The sequence below is a fragment of the Lagenorhynchus albirostris genome, chromosome 10, assembly GCF_949774975.1.
Source record: "Lagenorhynchus albirostris chromosome 10, mLagAlb1.1, whole genome shotgun sequence".
Classification (NCBI taxonomy): Eukaryota; Metazoa; Chordata; class Mammalia; order Artiodactyla; family Delphinidae; genus Lagenorhynchus; species Lagenorhynchus albirostris.
The window spans coordinates 102,462,198-102,485,875 of record NC_083104.1 but is presented as its reverse complement, the minus strand read 5'-3'; the positions used below and the strand labels follow the sequence as shown (position 1 = coordinate 102,485,875).

Here is a 23,678-nt window from a genome sequence, read left to right as displayed (position 1 = left end):
TGGGGAAAGGGAGGGACAGGTGTGCATTCACCAATGTCGGGATGACAGGAGGGAGAGGGCTGGGGGCGGGGGCAGCGGATGGCGGAGATGACGGGTCCAGGTGCTTGGGTACAGTTAGGAGGTGCTGGCCGGGAGGCATGTGTGCGGCTCGAAGAAGCGCGAGGCTGTGAGCACGTTGGAGAGTGGGTGATGAGCTAGACTAGGTCCATGGATGTGACTGCCCAGGGAGAGTGCCGAGTGAGATGAGAGCAGCCCCGGAAGGAGCTGTCCCGGGCTGGGTTCTGCAGAGAGCAAATTCAGAGAGCTTAGTCTGAATGTGGGTGAGAGAGGACGCTGGGAATCCACACCCGTGGAAGGAGGGAGAGGATGGGACTGGCAAAGGGAGCAGGAAGGTGCAGACCCCAAAGGCTCAACTGGCCCTGGGAACTGGGACCCTTTGCTGCAGAGGTGGCACCTGGACAAACGTCTCCTTGAGCAACAGAATAGAAAGTATAAGGGACTCAAGGTACGCATACGCAGCTGGGGCAAATTATGGACAACAAGCTACAAAGAGACCACAAACTGGCCGCCACTTCTGAGGCGCCGGGAGCAAGGGCAGGGTCCTGCACGTGCCCCCTGCACACGGCATCAGCAAGGGGGTGCCGCTAAGACACGCCTCCAGCCAGACCCGCTGATCCAGCTCCACCCTTTAGCCCGTTTAAGGGACAGCTCGCCTCCTCGCCCACTTAGGGGGCGAGCAGGGGCACCTGTTTCTTGTTTTCGTTAACTTGCGCCGTAGCAAGGGTCCAATAAAGCCTTGCCTGAATTTCCCATCTGGCCTCTTATCAGTTTCTATTGATTAAGCGATTAAAGGGTCCAAGGACCCAGCTTGGCAACAGCTCCATGGGGGGCTCCGGAGCTAAAATGGCTGCAGAGCCCCCGGGAAAGACCTTTGGGTAAGGAGGCTCTCGGCAGCTGAGGTAATCAAGAGGGGGGTGACACTTGAAGGGCCCAGACCCCAGGGCCCAGTGACAGTTCTTTCCTGGAAGGGGGATCTGCCCTTAGGCCAGCGGTGCTTTCTGGTCCACTTACTGTCACAGCTGGGCAGGGGATACCAAATGACTCGCAAGTTGGTCACCCAGGAGCAGGACACTTTCCTCCCTCCCCCAGGGGTGACAGTAGCCCTAACCTCCCCCTGACATCAGGGTGCACCTCCCTGCTGGGATGCTGCCTCCGCTTCGAGACTTGCGGGGCTCTGGACACAAGGAGCCCAAAGTGCTAGTGCTAGCCACACGTAGCAGTGGCTTAGCGGACTTCGGCCATGTCCCCTGGGGCTTCTGATCCCGCGGTGAGTGAAGGTTTGGGGAGCACCGGCCCCTAGATGGATTTTTGGCGTCCTTGGCCCATGAGGTCTTCCTCTTGGGGACATGGCACTATGGGAAGCACTTCGGTTCCGTCGTGTGTGGGGGGCCTGGGGGATGACTCCCCATCCACACCGTCTCTGAGCATCTCTTTCTTCGGTGGGCGGCAGCTTGTGGGTGATGTGACCAGCGGCTCCCGTGGGTCTGGGCCCACCCTCCCACCTCTTCCACTGTCTCAGTGAGGTTACGTGGAATGCCACGCAGAGGACACGCTCTGTAAGCACTTGGATGGTGGCAGTCTCTGAGGCCCTGCGGGCAGGAGGGCAAACCTGCACCTGGAATGTGGCCCCCATGAGAACAAATCACTGGCACCTCTGGGTGGAAGGAGCCCGTCTCCGCCACCCTGCTCCCACCCCTGGGAGCCGCGCCAGGGAGGAGCTGGGGCCTGGCCAGTAGGACACGTGGTGGCAACAGTTGCAGGATCGACCTTGGGAGGTGGGAGTCCGTGCTGCTGGCTCTTGCAGAACCTCCATCCCGGCTACCATGGCTATGTTGTTCTTGGCCCTTTGTGTCAGCCGTGGGTGGTGGCAGACGGGGCCAGCCAACATCAAGTGCTGGGTCCTTTGGTCACTTAGTTGACAAATTTGTTGACTGTGGTGGACGTTGTCTGCCGGGTGACAGCACGTGCTATGGTGATCTCCACACTTAGTGGACAGTCCGCCTACATGCCTCCTCCCCAGACTTCCTCACCCTCCATCTTCCAGTCTTTCTTCCTACAGGTCCTTGACCAGCCCAGCCAGGCCCCTGGCCATCGCCCATGAGTCTGTATATACTCTAACCTTGGGCTACTGCTCTGTCGACACACAGATGACCAGGTGCACTGCCTGAGTGAACCTGTAATGCAACTGCATCCATCTGTGGCTTGCACTGACCCATCCAACGGCCCAGCTCAGGCTTTCACCCCCTTCTTCAGCTATTTGTATGGGATCCTGCCTACAGCCATAAGCGTGAGCTGAGGACGACATGATGTAATGCATCAGTGTGATATTACGTGGACCGTCTATAGACGGTGTAGAGCTCTTCACACTACATTTTGTCAGCGGGTGGAGAGCTAACACAGCCTTGGGCTACGAGTACCATTCATATAAACGAATATTGTCATCCATCCACGTCAATGCAAACTGCTTCTGCTCCTCTTTTCTGATCAGAAGAGAAAAGAACGCGTTTCCCCAGTCCTGGTCCACCTTCCACGTACCTGAAGACGTGTTGTTCTGCTCTGGGAAAGATAACACAGCTGCTGAGGCAGCTGCAGTTGGGACTGCTTCCTGGTTGAGCTCATGGTGGTCTGTCGCCGTCTCCCAGCCTCAGCTGGTGAAGTAGAGAGGGATGAGGACCACCGCCACTGCACCCTTTGCATCCACGATGCTCCACCCTCCTCTGGATGCAGTACTGCCTGGCTGAGGTGGGGCAGTATCCCAGGCTCCCCCCGGCATCCTCCACTACGGTAGCTCCTACCCCAGGCCAAGGACCCAGTACGGGGGTGTGCCAACTTCTGAGCGCGTCCACCCCAATTGCATGTTCAGGGACCAGGCGAATGTGGACCCTAGGCCAGCACTCTGTTTATTGTCTGGTCCCTGTAGGCCCCGCACACGCAGGAGGGCAGTGATGACACTTCTGGTCCCCATATCTCAGTGCCGGCTCTGACCCCTGAAATGCCTGGGTCTTCCTCTTTCCCGAGTGTACCGTTACCTGAGTAAATGGGCACTGGTCCCTTTGGGGGAGGGCTGGGGCTCACAGTGTGTTGCCGGGGACCTGGTCACGTCTTCAGTTATCTGGTTCCCGGAGACTGAGCAAAGGGACCACCTGAGATCAGGGTGACTGAGGATCGTCCATGCCCCATGTCTTGTGACGGTGTAGGGTGACTACTAGCCTTGTATCACCCCCACCTTACACCCTGAGCTGACTCCGTGGGCACTGTGGAGCGAAAAGGGCCCATCACAGCTGTCCTGCGTTGGGCTGCAAAGGCCTGGCCTTTACACAGCTGCCTCTGCCAGTCACTGGGGGTGGGCCGCCCTGGGGAGGGTGTGCAGACGCGGCAGGAGGCCCCAGTGGAAGGCTCTCCGCTAATGGCCAGCAGCTGGGACAACCAGTCCTTTCCTGAAGGGGTCTGGGAGGCACATCCCAGAGTCTTTGGAGAAGCCAGCGTGGTTGATGGAGTGGGTTCCTGAGGACGTGAAGGAGGAGAGGCTCAGAGCCCAGGGGAAGAGATCAGCCTGGGACAAGGGGAGGGGCATCTCCTGCGTAATGAGGGGGAGAAGGAGGTACGAGTGGGGTCACATGGAGGTAAGGGTTTGAGAGGAGGGACAAGGATTGGGGGAAATCGAGCCCGATGACCTCTGTTTTCTTTGTAAACTCAGGAGCTGGGGCATCGGCTGAATGTGGGCTTGGGTAGGGTTAGGACTTGAGGAGAAAAGTCCTCAAGGTAAATGAGAGGATGCAGTCTGGGGACCACAGGACAGTGTGTTGAGGGGCAGCTGGTGATGGGGGGCCTGGAGGTTGTAAGCCCTGCCTGCTGGGTCACGTGGCTTCCGCAGCGGTCATCTGAGCCCGCCGGAGGAGCAGAGAGGAGCGTGCTCCCACTTGTGCTGGGCAGGTGTCGGGGAGAACAGGGGGCAACAGGGTGTTAGCTTCTTGCCTTAGTTTCCCCAGACAGCTCTTCAAGGCTCTTTAGAGAGAAACTCTCTGTTTTAAAAATGGTGTTTGTCTTCTAAGGGGACAAAGCATTAGAGGGTATTAGAGTTGATGTGTGGGTGACATCACCTGCTCCGTCAGTCCAGTTCATCGAGTTATTCTTTTATGGATCGTGCTTTTGGTGTTTTATTGTGAAATCTTTGTCTGTTTAAAGGTCACAAAGGTTTGCTACATTTTCTTCTGGAAGTTTTACAGTTTTAGGTTTCATGTTTAGGTCTCTGAACCATTTTGAGTTCACTCTTGCATATGGTGTGAAGTGTAAACTGAGGTTCATTAATAATTAAGGAAATGCAAATTAAAATCATGTTGAAATAGTCCTTAGAATGGCTAAAATGAACTCATACTCTGCTGATGGGAACATACAAGGGCACAGTCACTGTGGAAACAGCTTGTCAGGTTCTTAAAAAGTTACACATGGTACAACCATTCTACTCCTAGGTCTTTAACTACAAGAAATGAAAGCATATGTTCATAGAGACTTGTACAGAGATGTTCATAGCAGCTTGACTGCAATATCCCCAAACTGAAAACAGCCCAAATGGGCATCAGCACATGAGGGATAAACAAGCAGTGGTGCGTCCACCCAGCAGAACGCTGGTCATCAATGCAAAGGAACAAATGACACATGCAACAACCTGGATGAATCTCAAAATAATTGTGATGAGTGAAAAGGCAGAGCAAAAATTATACCTACTGTACAGTCTATTTACATAAAGCTCTAGAAAATGCAAACTAGTGGCCAAGAACAGCACAGTGTTTGGGGGAGGCAGGAGGGGTTACCAGGGGCTTGAGGAAGCCTCTGGGGGTGCTGGACATGTACATTCTCTTCGTTGTGGGGATGGTTTCATGAGTTACACACGTGTCACAACTTCAATTCGTATACTTTAAATAGTGCAGTTATTGTAGGTTAATTATACCTTAATAAAGCTGTTAGAAACTATTGACCTGAAAATTAAGTACATAATTGAATCATTGATAATTAGCGAAGGGAACAAACTTTTAACAATACTTACTCTCTTAAATGTCAATTTAGTCAACTTAGATCTATTAGAGATTTAAAAAGCACAACTCTGATAGTTCTGACATAAAACCCAACAGTCAGTTGTAACAGAATCTGACAAAAATGGGCGCTGTGTGCGTGTACCACAAACACTGCCTCTCAACACACTGAAGCCTTCCTATGTCAACTCCGAGTGTCCCAGAGTGACTACAAGTCAAGGTCCCCAGCAGGGATGACAGTGGCCCCCTTTCACCTGCTTCCCACGCCTCTGAGAGGCGCCCGTTCTTACTTCCACTTTGCAGACGGGGAGACTGAGGCTCAGGGGTTGAACGGTTTAGCCAAGGCCCACGCTTGTACAGGGCATCAGCTCAGGGGTCTGGGTCCAAAGGCGTGCCAACCCACCCCCCTAACTCAGTCCATGCGATTTTCCTTTCTAGGGCTTTCCCCAGTATCGCTGCCATCCTCACGGCTAGCTCGAGCACGCGGAGGAGGCTGCTGTGAGTGCTTGCGGCACCGACTGAACAGCGCTGCCCTCTGCTGGGCGGCGCGTCTCCACCAGGTAAGACGCTCCCACAAGTCTACACTGCTGTCCGCAGGGACGCCGGCCCGCCCCCGCCCCGCCCACTCTCGGGACCCGCCCCTCCGGCGTCCCACCTGGGTCTCGCCCTTCCCCGGAAAGCCCCGCCCCCACCGGATCCGCCCCCCGCCCACTCTCGAGCCCCCGCCCCAGGCCCCGCCCCACCTCGGGATAGAAAACGAAGGCGCGCTCGACCTCTCGGCGCTCGCCTGCTCGGGTCTGGCGGCGGCGGCGCGGCTGGACCGGGTGGGGCGCGTGCGGCGGCATGGAGGGGCCTGGGGCTGCTGCGCGGGGGAACGTCTCCCTACACAACTTCAGCGCGAGGCTGTGGGAGCAGCTCGTCCACTTCCACGTCATGCGGCTGACGGACTCGCTTTTCCTGTGGGTGGGGGCCACGCCGCACCTGCGCAACCTCTCCGTGGCCATGTGCACCCGCTACGTGAGTGCGGCCGGAGGGCCGTGGGTGGGTAGAGGGGCCGGGGGGCAGCGGCGCGGGGTCCGGGAGGGGGCGGAGGGGGCTAGGCATGGGGGGGAGGGATGGGGTCTCGGAGGCCGGGCCGGTGGGGGCCGGACGGTGACCGAGGGCCTCAGGCGCGTGCCCCGTGCCCACCGGGTGCCCGCCGGGGAGACCGCGGATTCGGCGGCCCCCCAGGGCTGTCCCGGGTCGGGGAGGGGCGCTTGGGGCTCCCCGGGACCGGGGTCGAAGAGGGTTGCGCTGGCCACCCGGGGAGAGCCGCGTCGCTCGGCTGGTCGTCCTCCATTTCTGGTTGGAGTGTCAGGGCTCCGTCGTGGGACCTCTGCTGTCCGCTCACACTCGCCCTGGGGGGCGGCATCTGTCCTTGTTTTTCTTGCCGGCTCCCTGTTGGCCACACTCATTTACGTTTCCGGCCCAGACCTCTTTCCCGCCCTTCCCCTCCCCTCGCACGCCTCGCTGGCGGGTGTGATAGGCAGCTGTCCCTCGGCATTCCAGGCTCCGCCCCGCCCCTCCAGCAGCCAGCCCCTTTCTGTAGCAGCTCCGCCCCAACCTTGGGGTCATCTTTGGGTCCCCTCTGCCGCGCCCCGCGCGCCCCGTGTCAGTGAAGCAGCAGGCACTGCTGTCAGCAGAACCTGCAGAATCCAGCCTCTTCTCACCTGCTGCCTGGGCCGAGCTGCATCTCTCGGCGGCTGAGGCCCCTTTGCCACGTTACAGGTTTCTCAGAGCTGCTGTTGCAAAGTGCCACAGGCTGGGTGGCTGAAAACGACAGGCTGATTCCCTCCCAGATCTGGAGGCCAGAGTCTGAATCAAGGTGTCAGCAGGGCTGGCTCCTCCCGGAGGCTCTGGGGGAGAAGTCGCCCCCCGTCCTCTCTGGGGGAGAAGTCGCCCCCCGTCTTCTCTGGGCTTCCGGTGCTGCTGGCAGCCTCGTCACCCCCAGTCCTGCTGCCAGTGCACAGGCCTTCTCCTCTGTGTGCCTCTGTCTCTTCCATTCTTCCGAAGACACCAGTCCTACTAGATGAAGGGTCCTTCTCACCTTAACTTACATCTCAATTACATCTGCAAAGGCCCTATTTCCAAATAAAGTCACCTGCACAGGTGCCAGGGGTTAGGACCTGGACGTACCTTTTGGAGGTCGTGGCTTAGCCCTCGGCGCTGCCTTACGGCCAGTCCCCCCTGGGCTGCAGTCAGTATCGTCATCCCTCTGCTCAGACCTTCCGAGAGTCCAGAGCCCGCACTGACCTGCAGGCCCCGTCAGCTGCTGGGGCGCCCCTGCCCCCCTGTCTGTGCCCCACTCACCCCTCTGGGCTGCTCCAGCCTTTCACCGGGCAGGCCTGCCTGCTGCCAGGAGAGGCTGCACAGCTAGGGTGACACAGGCCCACTGCGGGGGGAGGCCGGCCTGGGACAGGAAGGGGGGCCATGGGACCCTGGGTGCTCAGGTGATCCAGGAGCGTTGGGCCTTGCAGGTGGGGCAGCACTGCTCTTTGTTTTCCTTGCAGGACCCCATCCCTGTGTCCACTGCCCTCCTTGGGGACATGTCCGACACGACGTCCACCGGCCTCGCCCAGCGCTTAGGTAGGTCCTGCAGCTTAGCTGCCCGAGTGCCCGGGTGGGGACCTCGTTGTTCAGCGGAGCCGGGAGGCGAGTCGCTGGAGGAGGAAGACTCTGTCTGGGAGGCGGACCCCCGGTCTCTGCGGGAAGGAAGGCCTTGTACACCGGGCTTCTCAGGAGCTGAGCCGGTACCAGCACCGCTCGGGGCTTGTGCTGCCCACGGGCTCCCGTGTCGCCCTGGCTGCCGTCCAGGCCGACCAGTGACAGGTGATCTCCTCCTCCTCGTGGGAGGAGCGGGCGAGTGATGCCCACGGTGCCTAGTGGGTGGCGGCTCCAGGTAGCCTCCAGGGGTTCGGTGGGGCCCCGCGGAGCAGGAGGGACCGCCCTTCGCCGCAGGTGATGTCGCTCAGAGCTCGGAAGGGTGACGGCCTGGCCTAGGGTGGCCTGAAAGGGCGTCAGGCAGGGCCCCGAGGTTGAGGGCTCCAGCCCCCCTGCACCCAAAACGTGTCCTGCAAGATGCCCAGGTGGTTCAGGTAAAGGTGCCCCCAGCTGGTACCCATGACCGCCGGGTGGTCCCAGGCGCCGGGGACCTCGACCGGCAGGGCAGCCTTGCCTCCCGTCTGGCCTTCGTGTTCACAGTGTCCTGGCCACGTGCGGAGCCCTGGGTCCCGGCTGGGGGGTGGCGATGAGGCCGGGCCCTGATTTGAGGAGCTTCTCTTGCAGTTGTGTCGATGGTCCCGTCAGCCTCATCTCCGGGGAGTAGGGACGTGAGTGTCAGTCGCTCCGGGACGCACGCATGCGGACAGCGCGGCCACGCACTGGTGGAGGCACTGCCAGTGCGTCGAGGGCCAGGGCTGACACAGGTGGCCCACAGGTCGCACGGGACGGGGCAGAGACCTGGCGGCCGCGTCTCGGGGACGTCCACCACACTTGTCCTTTAGCCTGAAGCTAGAGCAGCCTGGCTAGTAAGTTATTTTGGTAACTTTTTATGAGGAAGCAATTTAAAATTTACAGAAAAGCCACAGGAGAGATGTAAAGGATTCCTGCCTAGCCTTCGCCCGGACTCCCAGGCGCTATCATTCCTGCTCTGCGTTTGAGCTGCTGGTTTTTTGTGACCCACGGAGAGCAGGTGGAAGACCTGATGCCCCTTTGCTTCACTGCGTATTTGCCAGCGTTTCGGGGTGACGCACCCCCAGCAGGCAGGCCCCGTGTGCCGGGCCTGGTGGAGGAGGGAGGGAGGCTGCTGGTTTGTGGAGCTGGGACTGGTGGGTCCCCCCAGTGTGGACCGAGTCCAGGAGAGGAGGGCGGCGGGAGCTCGTTTGATGAGCCACGAACCACCTGGTTATTCCAGTGAAGGGAGATGGGCTCCCGGTGTCCTTGAGATGAGATCTGGAAGCAGTTTGTGTGCGAAAACTAGGGTTCTTTTTCTTTTTTTGGGCATTTTATGCAAACGTTGGCGCTCTTTTTAACATTCTCTCACGTGGCTTACGTCGATTTATAATCTGCATAATTTGAAACAACGCAGACCAAAAAATACAGACCAAAAAATACAGACCAAAAAATACACTCTCACTTAACCAAAGCCAGACGCTAGTGGAGGCTCCCACCCTCCCGTATCCGCAGACCTGGCAGCCCTCGGCCACCGCCCAGCAGGGACGGGCACACGTGGTGAGATGCCAGCACCCCGGGGGGACAGGCGACGCGTGTGCTGAGGCCACAGAGGCCCGTTCCGCAGGGAGGTCACCTGCAGTTGAAAATGCGTTATTAACCGTCGTTAGTTGTCTGGAGGGAGCCGAGAAGAGACAGGTGCCCCGAGACAGTGTCTTGGGTGGAAGAGGTGAACGGCCTGGGGGCACTGGGGGCTTCGGTGTGGATGGGGACCCCCTGCCCTGTGTGGCTCTGGGGCGCAGGGTGGGGCTGCCGGGTGGACCGTGCAGGCGGGATGGTTCTTGGCTCGCGGAGGGACTGGAATCAGTGGCCCCCGGGGCCGGGGACTTTCCTGCCGCCGAATGCAGGCAGGCTGAGCGGCTGTGGCTCGACTGCCCCCGCTCTCCCCGTCCCCATCTCTCTGCCTTTGCCGACGGGACTGACGTAGCCCCTGACTGCGGTGGGGGGAGGAGGGGCTTGCACCCGCCCCCTGTGGGGTGGGGCCCAGGGAGGAGCTATTTCACCGGAAGGGGAAGAGGGGACCAGTACCGCCTGGCTCGTCCTCGGGGCCTGTCCTGCCTTCAGGTTATGGGTGTGCAACCGCGCGTGCTTTTGGCGGTTGGAGCAGCTCACGTCAGCCATGAACGGTGCCGCAGAAAGGAGCTAAAACACGTCTCTCGCATCGCGTTGAGAAATCGTACGTGTGCACCTGCACGTGTGTATGTGTAGGAACGTCGGCTCCCGGCTGTGGGCAGGGGGAGTTGCTGGAGGCGGCGGTTCTGAAGTATAGATAGATTTTTTGGGCCGTGCCCCGCTGCTCGCGGGATCTTAGTTCCCCGACTGGGGATTGAACCCAGGCCCTCGGCGGTGGAGGCGTGGAGTCCTAACCACTGGACCGCCAGGGAAGTCCCAGGACCTTAGTGTTTTAAATACTTGCACATTATGTGTGCTTTTTAAAAAGCAGCACGACCAGCCGGCCCGTGTGCAGCGCGGTGGGACTCAGACGGTAGAGTCTGAGAGCAGACTCAGTGGGTCTGGGCGGGCCGAGGGTCTGCATCTCCCACGAGGTCCCGGCGCTGTGGCCATGGGGACCGGGCTTTCAGAACCGCTGTTCAGTGCCTGCAGTCTGGTCTGCAGCAACTGCCCGTGACACCACAGGTGTCAGAGCTCGCTTCTCTCCCTGGAAGCCCGCCTTCCCCTTCCAGGCCTTTCCCCGCAGTGGGTTGCACACGTCCGTGTGCTTTCTCTCGTTTCAGCCAGGAAGACCAGCAAACAGGTGTTTGTCAGCTATAACCTTCCAAACACCGACAGCAGCTTCACGTTGCTGGTAGAAAACAGGATCAAGGAGGAAATGGAGGCCTTTCCCGAGAAGTTCTAGCCCAGGCGGCAGCAAGGACGCAGATGCGCGCGCCCGGACGGACGTCTGAATAAACGCGTGGGGTGTCGCCAGCTGTCAGCAGGGTCACGCGTGACGTTTCTTTTTAAAGGGTCGGTCTTCCCGCCGTCACTGGAGTTGGGCCCCAGGGCTGCACCTGCAGGAGGAGGCAGGAGAAGGGCAGGGAAGGTTCCTCGCGGTCCTGGGGGGAGGGGTTCGGGGCCGTTGTGGGACGGAGGGGAAATCAGTCACGACTCCGTCAGGCCCATCTTGTCACGACCGGGGCCTGAGGCCCGAGGCCTGTGAGGTCCTTCTGTCGTGTGTCCCCACGTCCCGCCACTACTGAGTCTCACTTCTCTGGGCGCCGTTTCCTCACCTGTGAAGTGGGACGGTCTCACCTGGCTGGGTTATTGCTGGAAATGCTTCGCAAACCCCGGTGCCGTGGCCCCTAGGACCTGGGTCACGGTTTTACCCTTTTTGTTGAATGCATCCGAGTGTGTCAACCCCTCCCTGGGCTTCCTGCTGCCCTGCCTGTCCTTCCGTCCCCTCTTTCCTCCAAGTCGCAGGCCCCTGCTGCGTCGTCTTAATCCTTGGCCTTTTCTGCTGCTTCAGGTGGAGTCCAGCCTTTCTGGTACGTGCACTCCTTTCCAGAAGCCGGTGGTGCTCAGGTCAGTGGCTCTCAACTTGTCTTCCGGTCGAATTGCTGGCAGAGCTCTTACAGGTTCCCTTCCCCAGACTCAGGCGGCCGGAGGCCCAGGTTTTGTGGGGTTGGAAAGCCCCCCACGTGCTTCTCAGCACAGCCAAGCCGAGAACTACAGGCAAAGGACTCTCTGATCTTTGGGGTCCACGTGGACCCCTTTTGTCAGGAGAGGCGGATGGTTTCGGGCCCTGTGACACGGTTCACGCGATGGGTGGCAAGCCCTGTGTCGAGCCAGTGCGGGCAGCCAGAGCGGTGACACTTTGGCCGGGACGGAAAGGACCTTCCGGGGACCAGGTCTGGGGCTCAGGACGCTAACCTGCAAGGCCCCGGCCGGTTGTGGTTTGGAAGCACAGCGGGTACCTTTCTAGGAAGAGCAGGTAACGCAAATCAGGGCTATGGAGAGGAGAGTTTGGTATAAATACTTTATTAAAGAAATATTGCTTTCTTGTTAAAAAATACTACATTAAAGAGAGCTCTGGGTTCTCAGTCTCTCCTGACCGAATCACAGTGTGAGAATCGTTTCCTCTCTAGGAACCTTCAGGCCACGGATTAGATTAGCAGGACATCCACACACAAGAGAAAAGAACTCTGAAACCTGCTGTCGCCCCCCGTTTCTCGGGGCCTGCGAACGGCAGTTTGATGTTTCGTCTGCCTCTGCCCGCCTTTACGAGGGGGAATCTGCAGGCAGAGAAGCCCCCCGCGGTCCCCCGGGGGCAGAGCGAGGCTGGGCTTACACAGGCGCTAAAGTAGGGACACAGCGAGACCTGAATCAACAGAGTTTATTACTCGTAGCCAGTGGTCACGAAATGCCCTTCACTGGACACCATCAGATGAGGTAGGGAAGACATTCCAGAGGAAGTTTGTTAATGGGGCAACATTTTTATTTCTGTACATTTACATACAAATCTCCCCCCCAGGGTACGACAGCTGTGGCGTCATGCAGACAGGAACGTAAGGACAGGCCAGGACCGGGTGCAGGTTTGTGCTGGGAGCAGGCACCTCCAGGCGTCCCGTCCGTACGCAGGCCACACGGTTCTCACACAGAAACCTCTGGCCCGGGGCTGCTGGGCCACCGGGGCACCCCCAGCGGCGCGCAGGCCGCACCACGTCGCCACCACCCTGTGGCCCAGGGGCTCGTCCTTCCGCGGCGCCTCAGCCGCCCTCGTGTGGCACCAGGAAGTGGTATTGCGGGCAGTACTTCCTCTGGGCCGTTTCTTTCTCCTGCTGTTCTGTGGCCGGACCGGCTTGCCCGCCCCCGTGCCCCTAGTCGCAAGTGGTATTGTAGTCTTTCAGATAACACTTAAAACTTTTACTGAGTGTTTTGGGTGCTAACAGGCAGGGTATTGGGTGAGTATCGGGTGAGTTGTTACTGGTTTCCAGACAGGAAGAGAAGGCAGGAGGATCACGTTTGTGCCTGACTCGTTGGAAGGGGGTCCCGGCTCCTGGGGGGCTGGGACTGAGGGCGCGGCGTGATGCCAGAGGAGGAGCTGGACGTTCCCGGGCAGCGGGCTGGGTGAGCCGGGTGGCGGACGTGCAGCGGCAGGCGCCTGAGAAGTGTCTCTCCCCTAAGCACGGAGGGGCCTGGGCCGAGGGGTCCACGCGTGAGCACGGGGGTCTCGCGGAGCAGGCAGGACCGGCCCCGGCTGGGCTTGGGGCTGCCTCGCCCGCGTGGTGTGGGGTCTCACGGGGCTCGGCCCACGGGAAGCTTCTCTGCTTTGGCCATGCTCACAGCTGTCCCTCGGGACCAGCCTGACCCAGGGCCGCAGGAGGGGGCATGGAGGAGCCAGGAACCTCCCCTCCCTCACACCTGCCGCGCCATCCCCTCCCTCACACCTGCTGGGCTTCGGTCCCGGGAGCCCCGCCCTCGCAGCCAGCTTCTCTTCTAGTCTATGAGCTGGTCCTGACCGCTGCGGTCACAGTGCTGGGCTCTGTGGGACCAGCGTCTACTGTTGTCACTTAAGACGGACCTCAGACTTTGGAACAGGGGTCTGGGAGCGCTGTGCCCGCCTCCCTGGAGGTGCCGGCTGTCCCCTGCGGCTTGAGCACGATCCCTAAAGGTCTACATGGCCAGCAGGAGGGCACGCACGGCCTGGGGTCTGGCGAGCGGCCTGGCTGCAAGGCGTCCTGGAGCTGGGGTGATGGGTGCAGACACACCTGGCAGGTGTGGCCCAGGGACCCCGCCAGCCCTGCGCTGCACGTCCTGCCCTGGACCGGGGACCCTGCGGCCGGCATGCTGAGAGAGGCTAAGGCGCTTCCCAGGTTTGGCACTCGAGCTGCACAGGTGTGAAGAAAGGCCTTGTAGATTAAGGTGAATGCGGACGGACGCTGAAACACAGAACAGATGTGACTCAAGACACAAGGCGGGGCCATGAGGGGCTGGGCTGGTGGCCCTGGGACCAGGCGGTGTAGCTGCCGCCACCACACGGGCCTGCGCGTCTGCTCACCTCACGGCGTTCTCCCCGAGCCAGCGGCTCCTCCCCGTGGCCGCCAGCTTGTAGGGGCACCGTGGGGGGACGGCAAGACGGACTGGAGGGGACAGGAGGCGAGCGGGGACGCGCTCCACCTCTCTCCTGGGCCTCGGAGTCTGGGCAGTCGTGGGCTGGGAGTCCCCTCGCTGCTTCCCACGGACCCAGGGCCACGCCTTCCCTGGAAGAAGAGCCCACGGCAGAGGCACCGTGGGGAGGTGGACCCTTCCAGGAAGAGCCCAGGCTGTCCCGGGACTGCCACAAGGCGGTGCCTGCCTGGCCAGCGAGGGGCTGTTTCTCAGCATCTCCTGTGTTTCCTCTGAAACGGCTCCAGACAGGTGCAGAGAGCCTGACCTGGAAAGGCAGGGGGATGAAGTGAGGAACACAACGAAAACCCTTGGAGTCGGGTGGGGCTCGAGCTTTGGTGAGTTATTGCTTCTCTCAGTTGGTCTTGATGTTCTCGGAGGCTGCCGTCAGCGGAGCTCCCCAGTGAGGGCCTGCTCCAGGCCCAGCTCCGTGCTGACGGAAGCAGAGGGCTCTGGGGTCTCCGCCGGCGGCTAGCGGAGCCGAGGCCTCCAAGCTGGTGATTTCTGCGCCGTGTGTGCTCGGGATGTGGCTGGCGGGCCGTGTTTGCAAGAGCACCGCTCCCTCCTGGGGGCTGCCTAGCCTATTGAGTTATTTTCCTATTGGTGTTAGTTCCGGAAGTAGCCGTGTGTTCATGTCGTGCTGGCAGAAAAGCTGACTGCAAGAGGGGACTTTCCTGCTGGAGCTGAACCGGGAGGAGGGGTGAGAACAGTAACTTGTCTCTGATCGATGCGTCGCTGCTCGGGAGCTGAGCTGGGCAGACCTGCCTTGGAGACCGTGGCGATACCGCCACTAATCAGGCTCTTCCCCCAAAGAGCTTCCAGCATCGAGTATAAAAGGATGATCTCGCGGGAAAGACTAAGCTGGTTTTAATGATACCGTGAGCTGCTTTCCCCCAGCACATGGAGCAGAAGCTCTTACCTTACAGAGAAAAACCTTTAAAAACCATACACAGACTCTAGCAAAACCCTAACCATTTACATTTCAGTCTGAATAAAGCACAGCTGTGGGAGTGCTCCAGACGGTGGCTGGTTGGTCTCTGTGCACGGCCTCGGGGACAGCTGGCTCTGAGGGCGCAGCGGACCTCCCGGGGAGCCTGGGCTGCGCGGTCCTCACGGTGTGTCCTCGGCCACCGCGTCCCTCTTCCTGAGGAGGTGGGACCCGTGAAGGGAAGGGAGTAAAGTGCTCTTTAAAAATGACCAAAATAAATACAAACGTTTCATGGCAGAAAGGAAAGTCTTTGCAGGGTCGTTTGCAAAGTCCTCTTCCTCACACATGGGCTCCTCGGGGGTCCCCACGCCGGCCTCAGCAGAGTGGGCCCACCCATGGCCACGGTCAGCCCGGTCCGCCCCCAGGGCCCTGCTACATGGGCCGCCCGCCGTTGGCCGTGGCACGGTCCGGCAGCCCGTCGCCCGCGGCGGCCACGTCGTGCAGCCCCGAGTAGTCCTTGAGCTCGGCGTTGGTCAGCAGCAGGGGCTGCTCCCCGCGCCTGGGCGGCAGCAGGGGCTGGCGCGTGTAGTGCTCGCCGTCGGGGATGCTCTCAGGCAGGTTCTGGTCCCGGCTCTCGGGCAGCAGCAAGAGGCAGATGATGCAGATGAGCGTGCAGCAGGCGAAGATGATGTGGTGCAGGAAGTAGCCCTTCTGGTTGTGCAGCTCGATGATGGGCGCCGTCAGCATGCCGAAGCCCGCGCTGGCCAGCACCAGCCCCAGGCCGCCGCACCTGCGGGGAACGCGCAGGTAGGCGGCGGGTCGGGCCCACAGGCACGGGGCCCCAGCACCGGCGCACGGCCAGCTCCCCCAACCCCCTTCACCTCCTGCATCTGCTGCCCCCGCTATTCAGTGAACATTTTCCTCGCCAGCCCAAAACTTCTTACTAGGTGACTGTGATAAATACCACTGCAGGGGACAAGCGGCCTCGCTTGCCGTGAATAACGTAACAATTTTGTTTCTCAACGCTGTATCAATTTACGCTGTTTTTCCGCGGCTCGCTCTTCATTTAGAAGCAGGGAGGGTGGCCGGGGGTTAAAGAAGGCATTAAGGACCCGTTGACAGGAGAGCTGCCGAGGTGGTGGAGTGGAAAGACCCCCCCAGCTCGCCTCTTCCCGTGGGCACGCCGGACTCAGCTGCGCGGAGCAGCCATCGACGAAAAGGACCAGAGCCAGAAAGATCCAACTGGACACGGGAGGAGCCACAATGAGCCAGGTAGGGGGAGCAGATGTGCGAGATGATCGAGGCTCGTGACCCCCACACTGGAGAGCAAGCACATCACGGAGGTTCTCCCACAGGAGACGGTTCTGAGCCGCACGTCGGGCTCCGTAGCCCGCAGGTCCTATACCAGGAAAACGGGCCCCCAGGACGTGTGGCTTTGAAGGCCGGGGATGGGGGGCTTTCAGGGGTCCCAGAGGACTGGGGGAAACAGAGACTCCACTGTTACAGGGAGTACACAAAATCCCACGTGCACTGGGACCAAGGGCAGAGCAGTAACTTGATAGGAGCCTGGGCTAGACGTACCTGCTGGACTTGGAGAGTCTCTCAGACAGGCAAGGGGGCAACTGCAGCTCACCCTGGGGACACAGATGCTGGTGGCAGACATATTTGGGAGCTTTCTACCATGGGGATGCTGGTGCCGGCGACCACCGTCCTGGCTCATGAGCTCTGAGACCCGGTCCCACCCAACCACCTGTAGGGGACCACCAGCCGGGTGGGAACACAGCCCCACCCCTCAGCGGACAGGCTGCTTAGAGACTTCCTGAGCACGCAGCTGGCCACCTCTGGACATGGCCCTGCCCACCAGAGGGCCAAGATTCTGCTCCACCCACCAGCTGACAGGTGCTGGCCTCTGCTGCTAGGAAGCCTGCACAGCCTCTAGACCAGTCCCGCCCACCCCGGGGCAGAAACCAGAAGCAGGAAAACCACGATCCTGCAGCTTGCAGACCTCGGCGCTCCCAGCTGGCCAGTGCAAGCTTCTGGACATCCCGGACCCCATACCCCACTGTGCTAGGAACTGGCCCCAGCCACCAGCGATCTTACACCAGCTCTCTGGCACTCACCCCAGGACCTGGCTTCACCCAGCAGTAGGGGGTCAACAGCTCCAGCGTTGCCTGGACCCTGACGTCACCCATCAGTGACCTGGCACTAGCCCCAGGGTCCCTGGGGATTCTGCAGTCAGCTGCCTCCTGACCAGGCCCCACCAACCAGTGGCCTCCACACAAGGCAGAGCTTGGCAGTCAACCAGACCGGGTGCCAACGAAGCCCACCAGACCACCCACGTAGCCAGCCCTCCAAAACAGAAGGAACCACGCAGCCCTCACAGGGGGCGCCCCTACATGCAGCTCTGGTGACGAGTGTGCTGCTGGGATGCGTAATGTCTCCTACAGAGGGGGCCACTGCTGAGGTCGAGAAACAACCTACCACATACGTAATACACAAACAGCAACTCGGACAAGACGAGGTGGCACAGAAACCTGCTGCAGACGAAGGAACAAAATAAACCCCCAGGAGAACAACTAAGCGAAGTGGAGACGGGCAGTCTACCCAAGAAAAAGTCCAGAATAATGACAGTAAAGATGATCAAAGAGCTCGGGAGAAGAACGGATGCACAGAGCAAGGAGTTAAAAGCTTTTAACAGAGTCAGAAAATATAAAGAACAGCCACACAGAGGTGAAGACTACAGTAACTGAAATGAAGGCGTCAGCAGCAGACTGAGTGACACAGAGGAACGGATCAGTGAGCGGGAAGACAGAGCGGTGGGAGCCACTGCTGCTGCTGAACAGAAGGAAGAATGAAAAGAAGCGAGGCCAGAGCAAGAAGAGACTCTGGGACAACACCAGGCACACGTAATGCTTGCATTACAGGGGTCCCAGAGGAGGAGAGAGAGCAAGGGGCACAGGACATATTTGAAGACATAACCACTGAAGACTTATTTAACCTGGGGAAGGAAACAGACATCAAGGTCCAGGAAGCACAGAGAGTCCCAAACAGGATCAACCCAAAGAGGACCACTCCAAGACTCACTGCGATTGAAGTACCAAAAACTAAAAATAGAAGCAAGAGAAAAGCAACAAACAACATACAAGGGAACTCCCGTAAGGCTATCAGCTGTTTTTTAGTGGAAACTGCAGGCCAGAAGGGAATGGCATGATCTATTTTAAATGATGAAGGGACAAAACCTACAACCAAGAATACTCTGCTCAGCAAGGCTCTCATTCAGATTTGATGGAGAGATCAAAGCTTTACAGACGAGCAAAAACTAAGAGTTCACCACCAAATCAGCTTTACAGCAAATGTTAAAGGGACTTCTCTAAAAGAAAAATAAATAGCTATGACTAGAAACAAGAAAACTATGAAATGAAAGAACTAAGTGGTAAGGGCAAACATATAGTAAAGGTAGGAAGTCATCCACAAACAAAGCTAGTGGGGGGGTTAAAAGACAGAAATGGTAAAATCATGTATATCCACAATAAGCAGTTAAGGGATGGACAGAACAGTTAGATGGAAAATAGGATGTGAGGGGAGAAGAGGACAAAGGCAGGGTTTCCTTGGACAAAGGCAGGGTTTCCTTTGTTTTGTTTGTTTCATTAAAAATTTACTTTTGGCTGCATTGGGTCTTCGTTGCTGCAGGGCCTTCTCTAGTTGCAGTGAGCAGGGGCTATTCTTTGTTGCAGTGCACAGGCTCATTGTGGTGGCTTCTCTTGTTGCAAAGCAGGGCTCTAGGCTTGTGGGCTCAGCAGTTGTGGTGTGAGGGCTTAGTTGCTCCGCGGCATGTGGGATTTTCCTGGACCAGGGCTCAAACCCGTGTCCCCTGCATTGGCAGACAGATTCCCAACCACTGCGCCACCAGGGGAGTCCCAAATGCAGAGTTTTAAAATTAAGAGATCAGCACCTTGAAACAGTCACATGTATATATACATAGACTGCTATATGAAAACCTCATGGCAACCACAAGTCAAAAATCTGTAATAGATACACCCATAAAAAAAGAAAAAGGAATCCAAACGTAAAACTAAAGATAGTCATCAAATCACAAGAGAAGAAAGCAAAAGAAGAAAGGGGGATAAAGACCTCCAAAATCAAATTCAAAACAATGAACAAAATGGCAGTCGGAACATACATATCGATAATTACCTTGAGTGTAAATGGACTAAGTGCTCCAACCAAAAGACACAGGCTCGCTACATGAATACAAAAACAAGACCCGTATATATACTGTCTACAAGAGACCCACTTCAGACCTAGGGACAGACACAGACTGAAAGTGAGGGGATGGAGAAAGATATTCCATGCAAATGGAAATCAAAAGAAAGCTGGAGTAGCAATACTCATGTCAGACAAAATAGACTTTAAAATAAAGATGGTTACAAGAGACAAAGAAGAACACCACATTATGGATAAAATGATCAATCCAAAAAAGATATAACCATTGTAAATATATATGCACCCAACACAGGGGCACCTCAATATATAAGGCAAATGTTAACAGACACAGAGGGAGAAATTTGACAGTAACACAATAATAGGGGACTTTAACAGCCCACTCACATCGATGGACAGATCATCCAGTAAGAAAACACTGACCCTGAATGACACGAGACCAGAGGCACTTAATTGATATACATATAAAGAGAGCATTCTATTTGAAAGCAGCAGAATACACATTCTTTCCAAGGGCATATGGAACATTGTCCAGGACAGATCACATGCTAGGCCATAAAACAAGCCTCAGGACATTAATAAAACTGAAATCATATCCGGCAGCTTTTCTGACCACAAAAACTATGATACCAGAAGTCAACTACAAGAACAGAACTGCAGAAAACACAAGCACAGGGAGGCTAAACAATATGCAACTAAACAACCAGTGGATCACTGAAGAAATTGAAGAGGAAACAGAAAAATACCTAGACACAAATGAAAAAGAAAACACAACAATTCAAAACCTATGGGACACAGCAAAAGCAGTTCTAAGAGGTAAGTTTACAGTGATACAAGCTTACCTCAGGAAATAAGAAAAATTTCAAATGAACAACCTAACCGTACTCCTAAAGGAACTAGAGAAAGAACAAACAAAACCCAGAGTTAGTAGAAGGAATGAAATCATAAAAATCAGAGCAGAAGTAAATGAAATAGAGACTAAAAAAACAACAGAAAAGATCAACAAAACTAAAAGCTGGTTCTTTGAAAGGCTAAACAAAATTGATAAACCTTTAGCCAGACTCATCAAGAAAAAAAGGGAGAGGGCCCAAATCAATAAAATCATAAATGATAAAAGAAGTTTCAACTGACACCACAGACATACAAAGGACCATAAGAGACTGCTGTGAACAACTATATGCCAATAGTAATAGTCAACCTGGAAGAAATGGGCAGATTCTTAGGTACAATCTCCCAAGACTGAACCAGGAAGAAATAGAAAATATGAACAGATCAATTACCAGTAATGAAACTGAATCAGTAATTTAAAAACTCCCAAAACACAAAAAAGTGCAGGACTAGATGGCTTCACAGGTGAATTCTACCAAACATTTAGAGAAGAGCTAACCCCTATCCTCCTCAAACAATTCCAAAAAAACTGCAGAGGAAGGAACACTTCCAAATTCATTCTACGAGGCCACCATCACCCTGATACCAAAACCAGACAAAAATATCACAAAGTTATAGGCTGCTGATTAATAACATAGATGTAAAAACCCTCAGCAAAACATTAGCAAACCAAATCCAACAATATATATTAAAAGGATCATACACCACAATCAAGTGGGACTTATCCCAGGGATGCAAGGGTTTTTCAATATCTGCAAGTCAGTGTGATACACCACATTGACAAACTGAAGAATAAAAACCATATGATTATCTCCATAGATGCAGAAAAAGCTTTTGACAAAACTCAACACTGATTTATGATAAGAACTCTCCAGGAAAGTGGGCATAGAGGGAACATACCTCAACATAGTAAAGGCCATATGACAAACCCACAGCTAGCATCATACTCAACAATGGAAAGCTGAAAGCATTTCCTGTAAGATCAGGAATGAGACAAAGATACCCAATCTTGCAACTTTTATTCAATATAGTTTTGGAAATCCTAGCCACAGCACTCAGAGAAGAAAAAGAAATAAAAAGAATCCAAATTAGAAAGGAAGAAGTAAAACTGTCACTGTTTGTGGATGACATACTATAAATATATACAGAAAATCCTAAAGATGTCACCAGAAAACTATGGAGCTCATCAATGAATTTGGTAAAGTTGTAAGATATAAAATTAATATACAGAAACCTGTTGCATTTCTATACACTAACAATGAACTATCAGAGAGAGAAATTAAGGAAACAATCTCATATACCATTGCAACGAAGAGAATAAAATACCTAGGAATAAAGCTACTCAGAAAACTGTAAGTCACTGATGAAAGAAATTGAAAACGACAGAAAGAGATGGAAAGAGATATCGTGTTCTTGGATTGGGAGAACTAATATTGTCAAAATGACCATACTACCCAAGACAACCTACAGATTCAATGCAATGCCTATCAAAATACCCATGACATTTTTCACAGAACTAGAATGATTTAAAAATTTTAATGGAAATGCAGGAGACCCTAAATAGCCAAAACAATCTTGAGAAAGAAGAACAGAGCTGGAAGGACCACACTCCCTGACTTCAGACTATACTACAAGGCTACAGTAGTCAAAACAGTATGGTACTGGCACAGAAACAGACACATAGATCAGTGAAACAGAATAGAGAGCCCAGAAATAAACCCATGCTCTTATGGTCAATTAATCTATGACAAAGGAGCCAAGAATGTACAATGGAGAAAAGAGGGTCAAGGATTCTTTCCTGGAACATCCACGGCACACACTGTGTTTCATAAATGTGGGGATGCTGCAAATCAGATCACCCTGGTTCCTCGGCAAGAGGGCCACCGTCCCAGTGAATGGGGCAGAGTGAATATGAAGACCCTTACGAAGAGCGGTGCGACTGACTCCACCTGGAAGGTGAATAAACGAGCACCTGAAATAGCTCTTCAGTCCTTGTGAGTCTGGCCACTCCAGAAGCCACAGGAGGCTGCAAGGGATTATATGGGGCACCGGAAATAAAGGACGTGTTTCACGGGCCTTTGATACCAGTGAGATATCATTTTCTCTTAAAACTGCCCATGTGGGACTTCCCTGGTAGTGCAGTGGCTAAGAATCCGCCTGCCAATGCAGGGGACACAGGTTCGAGCCCTGTCCAGGAAGATCCCACATGCCATGGATTAAGCCTGTGCGCCACAACTACTGAGCCCTCATGCCACAGCTACTGAAGCCCACGTGCCTAGAGCCCGAGCTCAGCAACAAGAGAAGCCACCGCAACGAGAAGCCCGCTCACTGCAATGAAGAGCAGCCCCCGCTCGCCACAACTAGAGAAAGCCCGCTCGCAGCAACGAAGACCCAACGCAGCCAAAAATAAATAAGTAAATTTATTAAAACAAAACAAAACTGCCCACGTCTGCCTGACCTTCCTGTAAGTTGAGTGGGGTGGTGCTGATGAGCTTGAAAGGCTTCCCCGCTCAGTGCAGTAAAGTGCTCACGTGGTTAGTGCACAGGGACGTGAGTGCACAGCCCACAAGGAATTCCTGAGCAAGGAGCTGGCTTCCCCTCAGAGTCCAGGTGAACTATGTCATGGTAGCAAGTCACTTGATTTATGGTAGGGTTCGATGACTTGTTTTTAAAAAGTACCGACATCTCTACAGATGCATATATATAAAATGCTATCCATGTACACGTGCATATGTAATATGCAATACAGCCTTACGTATTTTTTTCCACAAAAGCAATTTTCTGTTGGTTTTCTATCAAGGAGACCTTGAAATTAGGAACAGCTGTGGCAGAATCTGGTATTCCATGTTTGGATCTGTGTTGCTTTTAGAAATCTCAGTTTAGAGAATGGGATCATTACGTGCTTGGTTCTAAGGTGCTAACTTCATCTTTCTCCCCGCAAATGCTGACTCTGTACATTTTCTGCTTTTCTCCAGGTTGTCACGAGAGGGCAGCACACGCTCATGTTTAAACAGGAGAGTGGCAGCCGCCTCGATTTACAGATAAAGGAGAACCTGGAGCAAGGCTGCCTTCTAGTGCTTTCGGAGCTCGAAGGCTTTTACTGGTCGTCTTTATTTTACTAGTAATAATATCTAAATTACTTTGAGGATAGAAAGATAGGTACACAGGCAGACTTCTTAGAAGTAGCAAGCTTGACAAAACTTCTGGAATCTTCAGAAAAAAATAAAGGAAAAAAGAAAAAAGAAAAATAAACAACAAAAAACCAAAAGCAACAACAAAAAAGAATCTTCAACTCATTCTTTTAACCATGTTAATACCAGCGTCTTGAACACAGAAAACAAACCTCCTGTTTTCCACTTCCTTCTCTGTATTACTTGTCTTGACTACCTTCCTGTGAAGTCAAGGACGAAGAAAGATTTCTGCCCATCTTTACAGAAATATCACTGCCAAAAATATTCAGGTAGGAATAATGAACACCACCAGTTGTCACTTACTGCGGCCAGACCCTCTGTGTACAGTCTGTCCCCCACCAGTCCCCCCACGAGAAGGCCGTCATGACTAGTCTTGTTTTGGGGCAGAGATGAGCCCAGCTGAAGGACGTGCCCAAGGCCACGGAGGAACACAGGTTCCCTGCCTGCTAAAGGCCCGAGTCGGGGGCTCGGGGGGGATGCGACCTG

The 23,678-nt window shown here is 55.3% G+C and overlaps 2 protein-coding genes and 1 long non-coding RNA gene across 9 annotated transcripts in view; 2 read left to right on the top strand and 1 right to left on the bottom strand.

Moving 5' to 3' along the window:
* The window catches only part of LOC132527764 (uncharacterized), a 67,387-nt gene extending 61,722 nt beyond the window's left edge, over positions 1-5,665 (top strand). The window contains exon 4 of the long non-coding RNA XR_009543081.1: positions 5,529-5,665. This is a non-coding gene — a long non-coding RNA (uncharacterized LOC132527764). The remainder of the gene's footprint in view (positions 1-5,528) is intronic.
* A 248-nt stretch (positions 5,666-5,913) lies between these two features.
* PSMG4 (proteasome assembly chaperone 4) lies at positions 5,914-23,228 on the top strand. Of its 6 annotated transcripts, none has more exons than XM_060163789.1 (5): positions 5,915-6,107; positions 7,640-7,715; positions 11,326-11,381; positions 12,331-12,391; positions 22,977-23,228. In XM_060163789.1, exons 1-5 carry the CDS (start codon positions 5,934-5,936, stop codon positions 23,009-23,011), a joined length of 402 nt encoding a protein of 133 aa, XP_060019772.1. In that variant the 5' UTR covers positions 5,915-5,933; the 3' UTR covers positions 23,012-23,228. The 6 variants fall into 6 exon arrangements, 5 of the variants coding, with proteins under 5 accessions (XP_060019769.1, XP_060019772.1, XP_060019771.1 ...); XR_009543079.1 differs by lacking the exon at positions 22,977-23,228 and adding an exon at positions 11,945-12,248 and having other exon boundaries at positions 5,916-6,107; positions 12,331-12,469; XM_060163786.1 differs by lacking the exon at positions 22,977-23,228 and having other exon boundaries at positions 5,914-6,107; positions 12,331-13,219.
* Positions 14,816-23,678, bottom strand: part of SLC22A23 (solute carrier family 22 member 23) — a 142,387-nt gene continuing 133,524 nt past the window's right edge. For both annotated transcript variants that reach the window (XM_060163774.1, XM_060163778.1), the window contains one exon: positions 14,816-15,682. In XM_060163774.1, coding sequence (XP_060019757.1) covers positions 15,325-15,682 — 358 coding nt within the window. In that variant the 3' untranslated portion in view covers positions 14,816-15,324. The remainder of the gene's footprint in view (positions 15,683-23,678) is intronic.

Bases quoted from the DNA above. Each gene is read 5' to 3' on its own strand.
- PSMG4 (XM_060163786.1), top strand. From the start codon at position 5,934: ATGGAGGGGCCTGGGGCTGCTGCGCGGGGGAACGTCTCCCTACACAAC. The intron at 7,716-11,325 runs GTAGGTCCTGCA...CTGCTGCTTCAG, and splicing joins CGGCCTCGCCCAGCGCTTAG to GTGGAGTCCAGCCTTTCTGG. The intron at 11,382-12,330 runs GTCAGTGGCTCT...TCTCCCCCCCAG, and splicing joins CAGAAGCCGGTGGTGCTCAG to GGTACGACAGCTGTGGCGTC.